The sequence below is a fragment of the Cupressus sempervirens genome, chromosome 8 (genome assembly GCF_028749045.1).
Source record: "Cupressus sempervirens isolate cs-2001-9-10 chromosome 8, ASM2874904v1, whole genome shotgun sequence".
In the NCBI taxonomy this organism is placed as follows: domain Eukaryota; kingdom Viridiplantae; phylum Streptophyta; class Pinopsida; order Cupressales; family Cupressaceae; genus Cupressus; species Cupressus sempervirens.
Window position 1 is genome coordinate 610,360,177 of NC_143125.1, and position 9,665 is coordinate 610,369,841.

At 31.6% G+C, this 9,665-nt stretch overlaps 1 protein-coding gene across 1 annotated transcript; it reads right to left on the bottom strand.

The window, feature by feature from the left end:
* Positions 1-7,248: 7,248 nt before the first annotated feature.
* Positions 7,249-8,863, bottom strand: LOC149543908 (serine/threonine-protein kinase PEPKR2-like). Its single transcript, XM_089796345.1, has 3 exons — positions 8,158-8,863; positions 7,686-7,982; positions 7,249-7,595 (listed from the first exon to the last, which is right to left on the bottom strand). Exons 1-3 carry the CDS (start codon positions 8,861-8,863, stop codon positions 7,249-7,251), a joined length of 1,350 nt encoding a protein of 449 aa, XP_089652471.1.
* Between the last annotated feature and the right edge of the window lie 802 nt (positions 8,864-9,665).

Here is a 9,665-nt window from a genome sequence, read left to right on the forward strand (position 1 = left end):
TGTCTATGAATCCTATTTTGCATTCTAAGACTAAGCACATCGCTATAAAGTATCATGTATTGAAAGAGAAAGTTGCACAAAAAGAAGTTAGACTAGAGTACATTAACACCAAGGAACATATTGTAGAGATTTTCACAAAGGCCTTACCAAAGGATACATTTGAATACCTAAGAGGTATGCTTGGGGTTATGCCCTTGCCTATTTTAGAATAAAAGATGAAAAAGTGCATCAGTCCAGGGTACATAGCATCATTGTTAGACTAGACTGAATGCTAATGCTTCCTCAATGGGGGAGTGTTTGTGGTGAATAGAGTTAGCAAAGGACTCTTGGTAATTGGTAATTGGTATACAATAGTGTCTTTAGACTCTTGAATTGTTTATGGATTTATATACAAAGTTGTAAAGCAATAGACCAGCTTGTGGTTGTGTTGATAAATTATTGGATATTCAAGAAAATTGAACCATTTGTGTACTATCTTTGACATTAATGTCAATGGGGGAGAAGTATGACATGAAAAAAATTGTACTATGGGGGAGAAGTGTTGTAATAAAGAATTTTCATAAAGCAAGATTTGATTGATGAAGAGGATTTGAAAAGACTTGTTGGTATTCTTGGAACTAGATGTTTTTCATCTATGTTGCCATCAATGCCAAAAGGGGGGATTGTTAGCATGAATGCTGATGCTATGAGGGAGCATTGCAGAACATTGATATGATGTATTTATAACTATGCTTGTCATTGATGACAACATAATAATAAGTTTGTAAAAGAGTAACAAAGTAGCAAACTGTGATTTCTGTATTGAGAACATTATATTACTTATCTAATGATGTTCAATTACTAGAACATACTACATTGTGTATTTGTTACATGGGCAAGTACGCAGAACCTAAATCAATAGTGTACAAAAGATATGCTTGAATTAAAGAGAACTGCATAGATACAGAGTATCAAGAAAGAAGTTCCTATTGCATGATTTCTACAGCTCATTACAATTGCAGTGAAGGGTTACACAATGAATTGGAGATACTTTACTAATTGTTGATGATGTTAGAGAGTGTGCATGTACATAAGTTGCACGTGCAAATTTTTTTGTATAATTGTGAGTCCACAATATTAATTAAATGTGTATTTTATTTAATTAAAGTATGATAATGAAGTATGAAGTCAAATCAAGGATTTATTAATTAAGTATGGTATAAAGGAAAGATGTTTTCCATGTTTTAGATAACAAGGAAAAAGAGAAGACTTGCAAATTACTAAGCAATAGAGCAGAGTGACATACTAATGTGTGTAAGTGACCTTAAGGGTTACTATTACTGATCACAAAGTTCCAGATCTAATTGCATGATTCGAAGGTGAAGGAGTCTGACTTACTAGATAGAGGAAGAAGTAAAAGCCTATTACACATCTGTTATTTTGAAAGGAACAGTACCGAGGTCAATTGGATAGTGGGTTTGTTGATCTAATCTTGAAGCTATTTGGACAGTGGGTTCAGTTGCCTTCCATAACTCCTAATAGGGTTGGAATCTCCTAACATCGACTTAAAGTCTCCTAACAAGGATTCTTTGTACTAAATGTTGTAATAGACTCCTAACAAGATCCATCCTCTAACAACGAACATTCATATTAGTACATCATTTTGTGGGCATCATTCCCACCAAGGTTTTCCCTCTGATCAAGGGTTTCCCTAGTCAACATATTTGGTGTAATTGTTTATGTGCATCTCTTTATGGTTGATGTTTACTTTGGTTGAATGGTCAAGATTGCTTAAAAGAATAAATATTTTAAATTATAATATAATTGATTCACACCCCCCTCCCCCAATCTCTTAGTTATATTGGTGAACCATTGTTTCTAATAGTTGACCCTCAGTTTTAAAGATTGGGAAATAATTCTTATTGATTTGTAGCATAGACCTAATTAACCAAACAAGATATGCTTTCTATGGAGACTCCTCTTGCACAAGCTACCCATTCTTAAACCAAATGAGGTTTTCAATGTTTGACCTTGTTGTAGGAAATCACAAACCATCTACCACATCTTCTTTTATTGTGTCTTTTTGAAGGAAGTCTTGGCCATATTTCAAATTATCCTTGATTGGAACTTTAACATTCATAATATCATTTCAAGGAGATTTTTCAGTAACAATAAATATTGTAATCTCTTTTGGTTTGTTCTTTCTAATAAAATTTTATGGCTCTTATGGAAAAAGGAATGATAATTTTTTCTCTAGTAGTATTAGAAATCTTATTGGGTCTCTTAACATACTCAAAATTTATGATATTTCTATGCAGGTTACCTTGGTTTTGAAGATTGCAAAAGATAATGGAACAACCACCATGTTGAAGAAAGAGGTCAAGTATGATTATATGATAGAGATTGATAAAAGGGTTCCTTCCACATTTATTAATGTTGTAAGAGAAGAAAGAAGAATGATCCCAGAGAAGAAAGAGACTCATGTTATTGCTGAACCAGTGGCCTTTCTTTGTCTAGTAGCAGTTACTGTGACATTCCCAGGTCCACAAGGATGGGCTACAATAGTCCCTATAAATGTCATACTTGAGTAATTATAGTTGCTTCATAAATCTTATTTTTGTCTATATGTATATGGTCTTGTTGTTAAATACTCCTTGATGGGTCCTTTATACTACATATGTAATATCTGATGGAACAAGTGATACAAGTCAAACTACTTTAATGGTTATAGTGTTGTAAACTTTTTCAAATCTCATATACTCAATAAAAAATTTTAAAATAAATTAAAATAATGCTACTTAAATTTTTAAAGATTCTTAACTAAAACTATAATGATGTTAAAAGAAATATTAAGGGATAATGAATAAATAAATAAATTTTAATATCACTATTGATAATATTTATCTGTGTATATTGTAATGGTCAATTTATCTTTAATTAATCCAATAGGCTTATATGTGGGAGCTTTTCTCCCAAATTTTATAATTTTTTGCCGAGAAATTGTTAAAATTTATTTTTCACTATTTTTCACTATTTTTTGACTATTTGAGTTGTTTGTTATATTCTATTTATTTCCTTTATTTCTTGTACCTCATAAATTATAAAAACAAATCAAAATTATAGAAATTAATTAATTCTATTTTTCCCCCTTTCTATTTCTAATGAATTTGTTGCATCACATTAATAAATTAATTATTTCACAATTTTACTCAATAATGTTCTAGTTGTAAATATAGAGAAGGTGTTGCAACAAAGCTAGTTCAGAGACATATTCTGATACACTCAGGGCTCATTTGGTTGTTGGAATACGATTTAGGAATGGGAATCTAAAACCCTTGATTTGGGATTCTAGAACTTGAAATCTAGATTATGGTTTCTAAATTCATGTTGGCACCACTTGGTTCAAATTAAGAATTCTATGTTAGTGTGCTTTCCTTACTGTATGTTCTATGACTGGAGAGAAAACTAGTATGAAAGAATTGTATGATGAATGCCTTAATTTGGAGTGTCCTTAATATTTCTTGTTTGGCATTACTATTCTGCAACATTGGGAGAATGTATTTAATGTCTGGCATTAGTGATTTGGGGTAAGGGGTTATAGGTTTCTCATACCAATATTGCCCATTGTTTGGCATGGGTTTGAAACTATAATTTGACTCTCCGTAGTACCTGGCTGGGTGTTATTTCTCATTCCATATTTTGGCATCAACATTTTTGCTTGTAAGTCTTGCAACAACTAATTATTGGTGTGGGAGGAACTCTAATTTTGTGTGTTCATCTAGACCAGGTTGTGGTTGAAGAATAGATGTGTAAACTGCTAGGAAAGTGCCAACTATTTGGGCATTTACACCTACTACTATTGTGACGATACTCCTAATCAATTGAATATTTTCCCCCTACATTTGTCGGCATGGTATTTTTCAAGGGCCTCATGTTATCTCAAATAGATCTGCATTTGTTATTGAGGCCATTGAAGGCTTTCTATAGTCACCTACAAGTTCCTTTATTTGACTATAATTTCTTAATAGTTGAAGCATCTAAATTACAAATATTTGATATTCAAAAATGGGCATGTGGATGTCAAATCCAATTAAATTTCACTTTATTTGGAATCATTACTTTTTTTTAAAATGAGATTTAAAATAGGAGTCCCAAATAACAAGTATTTTGGAGGAATACATAATTCTTGTTTTGGGGTTCAAATGGGGATACAAATCCACATTTGCCTGAATTCCAATTCCTATTTTGTGACCCAAACAATGGATTAATTTTTTGCAAATTATAATTCTTGCTCAAATCCACTTCTCTAAAGTCACTTTGTATTCCTTGAATTTTTCAGTAATCATATTCAGGTAGATAAGGTAATTACTTATTTTATTTTTTATTCAGTAGCATGTTAAAATTAGTTGGGACAAGTTGTGGTTATTTTCACAAGGAGACAAAGGAATCAAACAAGTTGTAGCAAAAATATAGCAAAAAATGGAGAAGGTACAATATTGGGTGGTTGCAAGGTTGTTATCTTATAATATTATAGAAATAAATTTCTAATCTTTCTAGAAGAAGCACAAACTAAGGAAGATAATGCAAGCATGTGCAATGTTGTTCATCCACATCCATCTATTTCTTTCTTAAGCTTAGAATCATGTTTTAGAAGTATCACACTGAGAGAGAAAAAGTTGTAAGAAATTTCATGGAAAATCAAGAAAAATAGGAAGCCAATGCTTACCAATCTTAAATATTATTTAATGTAATCTATATGCATTTTCTTTAGATCAAATTGAAATAAAAGTTTTTGAATTTTTATTTTTTTTTAAATGTGGATAAATCTTTACTATTTATTCAATTGATAGCACCTAATATTTTTTAATCTTGAATTGATGATAAATACCATGAATATTTAATTGATAGCACCCAATATTTTTTTTATCTTGTATGATAAATATTGTCAAAGTGATGGTCAAGTCTATATCTATAAGATTTGTCATATTTACATCACTATACTTTTGCAACATGGAAAAAATTATTTATGTATTTATAGAATCAATTTTATAATCAAATTGTTAAAAATGACTTTGGAGATAATATAGATCTAAAGCATGTTGTGTTGTGGATTTTAATACTCATTCTAAACTTTTTATTGTTGTTCATTTTACTTTTTTAAATTCAAACTATTATATTTTATGTATAGTTAAAATTGAAGCAAAAGTGGAGTAAAATTGTCTACTTTTCATGAAAGTAGATAACTCCACCATGATGTATCCCATTCTACCTCTTTGAATTGGGTATGAAGTGTAGCTCTATTCTTGACTATGTAATTCTAACACTAAAGTTGAAAAATAAAAAAATCAAGTACTTCTACAACCGTTTTAACTAAAAGTCAAGTCTAATTAGAAATGCATCATCTAGTAAATCTAAGAATTGAATAAAAACATTTCAAATTTTGATATTATATAGGTAAAATGTATTACAACAATCTTGCATGTTTCTAGGAACGCAATAGAAATATTTCTATTGTTTTCAATATTTTGCCTAAACTTGTATAGTTCGCTTTTTGAGGTATCATTAAAAGGATATAGATTTGCAATGAAGTATTTATGAATAATTCGAAATTCAAATATCAATAATCGATAAAATTAATTTTAATTTATACATTTATCTTTAATCTTTCATCTAATTTTGTTAATTGTTCTATTAGAATGATACTAAAGAAAATATGAATTTTGCAATAAGTTAGATATTAATATTGTGATTCTTATTAAAATTCAAACATCAAAAAAAAATTTACATTAAGAAAATTGAATAAATTTATATTTTAAAATTTAGAATTTGTATTTTTACATAAATGATTCCAACTCTTTTTCCACCAATCATAATATTATGTTGTCTAAATACAATACTTACAATTTTATCTCTATAGTTTACCTTCTACACTACATTCAAACATTTATATAAATAAATAATATCTCCCCTATAATCAATAGATATTTATAATAGTACTTGGTTCAAGACTTTATACTGTAGTATCACTATTTGTCATACTGTAAACTGTCAATTTTATGGTCCTACATTTATTGGAAGATTTCCATGATTCAATTAGAGAAATAAAATTACTAACCTTTGTTTTAAATTATTTCATTTCTTCTACATAATTATTTATCATTATATCAATTGAATTTAAATTATTTATTTTTAAACATTATGTTTAATCTTTATTTCATGTGTTCTACATAGACTTTTATTTTTCTGTAAGCATCCCTTGACAATCCTTTACCATTCTTGTATCATTCTTCATAAAAATATATATACAATTCTTCCATTTACAATTTGAATGTTGTAGATACATATACAATATAAAAAAAGCACCACCTTAGGGTGCAGTATAAGCTTCTGGTGAGACCAAATTTATTCCACAAAAACATAAAAGGACTCAAATATCACCTATGGACTCAAATTTCTTATTGGTTCCTAACTCTCATAATAATAGAAAATTAGATATGGGAAGGAATATAAAGTTAGTATAAGATTGTGATTTATAGTTCCTTACACTGATGGTCTAATGAACGTCATTAAAATCTTCCTACATTCATCAGCATTTTAGAGTGGTTTCATAGCCACCATCAGCAACCAATACTCAGCTTCATACCCATGTACAATATTTGACATTGTACAATTCAAAAGGTGTGTAGGTTAGCATTTACATGTAGTTTTGAAACCCTATCAGAGTTCGACAAGCCTGTCTGAACAATATTGAAGATGATGGCTGACCCAACTTAATCATTCATTTTAGTGCTCGTCAGAAATTTGATGGAGTACTTCTCAAACCTCCGTGGGCTTGCAAAAAGAGGTTATCAACACCTTGTTAGAGCCTAAAAACCATTTTAGTGCTCGTTAGAAATTTTATGAAGCACTTCTCAAACCTCCACGGCACAGTTTTGGAAAAGATTACAGAATACATTGTTGTCTGACTCAAGTGCCCTGGAGGACATGCGTACAAAAAATGTGGGAACAATGACCGGTCATCCCTTGTAGAAAACATAAGGTTCCGTTCCTTCCAGTTTTACTTCCTGATAAACATAAGAGCTCAACACTGGACTGAGTAATCGATTACACTTCAGGTTTAGTGATTGTGAAGTTTTCTGAATTAATTTATCAAAATGCCAACATGCAAAACTGTTGTGGTTGCACTGACTAGATTTTGAATTCATATCTCAATTTTCTATTTTATATTCCATAGCTGATATGCTGAGTCTAATCAGTACAATTCAGCATTCAACATGCTGTACAAAGAGGCAATCTTGAATAAATAGAGCTCTGTCCAAGGCAAGGATAGGCATCCATGTTGAATCTGTTCTTTTTATGTTTGGATATTTTCATCTGTGAAAGTGTAGCACATAGAACATCCACAAGATCCATATTTGTTTCTTGTTTTCTACAGTCTTTCTCTGAAAGAGATAAAAGAGCATGATCAACTGCATCAACAAGTGAGGAGCGTAAATTCTTGCATATACACTTCTCTTCTGTCTCTTGCTTTCTCTCTGCCTTGTATGGAAACATCAAATTTGACTCCTTAAAGAGCTCCATATCAGATTTTGTATGATACAAGATCCAAGGATGGACTGTAAAAGAAAGAGAAAAGTGCATAAGAAAAACCTCAGAATGATTGTATAAATTTATACCAAAAATGTGAAGCTAGAAAATATACATACTCAAGGCTTCCTCCGGAGAAATCCTCTTCTCAACATCCCTTGAAAGCATCCTAGAAAGCAAATCTTTGGCAGGCTCAGAAACAGATTTCCACTTATCAGTGAAGAAATTTAATTGCACATTTTTCACTGCCTCAACGATGGTATCTATAGAATCCCCACAAAATGGTAAGGTACCAATCAAGAGCCCATGGAGGATGACACCAGTAGCCCATACATCCACCTTTTCTGTATATTTCCCTGCCAAAACTTCAGGGGCTACATATGCGGGACTGCCAGCCAAACCTGATAAATTTTGACCTACACTCAATACAAACAAGAGTTTTAATTTATAACAATCTTGATATTTAGAATTAATTTAAAGAGTTTGGATTTCAAAAAATGAATAGAACTCTATTGATATAAATATTGACAATAGTCTTTTAACTATAAAAAAGAAAAGAACTCTACTAATTTGAAAGTGTGAATGGCATACCATTTGCCACATGCGCTGACATGCCAAAATCACATAACTTCATCTGTCCATCACTGGATAAAAGAATATTTTGGGGCTTGATGTCCCTGTGAACAACTCCCATTTCATGGCAGTGTTGAATTACATCAAGCAGTTGTCTGATCAATTCTGCTGCTTCCCTCTCTGAATAACATCTCTTTTTCACAGAATCGGCAAGGCCTCCCCCAGAGCAAATCTCCATTACAAGATGCAAAGAATCTGCATCTTCATACACAGAATGAAGTGTTACAATGTTGGGATGACCCGAGAGGTGTTGCATAATCTCCACTTCTTTGTATACATTTTGTGGAGAATCTTTGGGCACAGTCTTGCATGCCATCATTTCTTGTGTGACTCTGTTCTTGCACAGCTTTACAACTCCGTATTTGCCTCTGCCCAAAATTGGACCCATGTAATAATCAGATTCAATTTTATGATCCCTAATGATTTGAGTGGTTTCCTCTATGCAACCACATTTTCTCTTTATGCCTCTTGGAGTTGTATCCTTCAAGCAGATACCTCTTCTTGGAGTAGAAACAGTAACAACAGGTGGTTGGTGATATTTTGGAGAGTTCAAATGTTTAAGTGAGAAAAGGGAGGCAGAGGATGAGGTTGATGCACCATCATCACATGAGCAAATCACATGGTCTGATTCAATGTTCGTTCTCCTCTTCTTTACAGGAGTCATCTTTGCTTGGACCTCGGATTGCCTGCCAGAAATCACAAAAATGATGATGAATTTCAATTTGTAAAAGAAAGTTGATCCAATTATTTTGGATGTTACAAACACAGCCTAATTCATCCGTATCAATAAATTTAAGAGTAACGAAAACCTGCTAAAACAATCCAACAATTTATACACAATCGTATCTAAATCATTCTATCTCAAATGATAGTGCAGTAATCACAACCTCCTGTGGATACCATTAGAATGCTTCAATGGTTAAGAAAACTAGTACCCTTCAAATATCATAGCCTTAATTTTAGTCTTATTGAATGTTAGAAAAAATCAAACCCATTCCAGCAACAAATTATGAGCAACAGAAGAACGAATCAAATCAGCAACGGAAGACCGATCTTCATAAGTTAATTCGGGTATTTCAGATTGGGCTTCCAAATGTTCGCAAAATAAATTGAGATTGCATACTATCATTTGACTTAAACTTTCAGCCAAACAACCAAAGCTCTTTAAGAGTCATTTTCGCAAAGGATAAACATGGATGAGCATACGTGCAGATGTTAACTTCCTTTCTTTGTTTGATACTGTTATGAGAGACTTTTCATCTTTCCTTGCTCAACCTTTCATTCCTCTTTCCGTTAATCAGAATATGTCAATGATAATGTTACATAGAAGAAAATCATATGTTTTGTCTAAAAAAGACTATAGGGTATTCGTTATGGCAACACAAAATTTCTGTGAACAAATGATATTTGACGAATCATTGAAGTTTTCTTAATACAATATCAAAAATCCACAACATGGTCTCAAT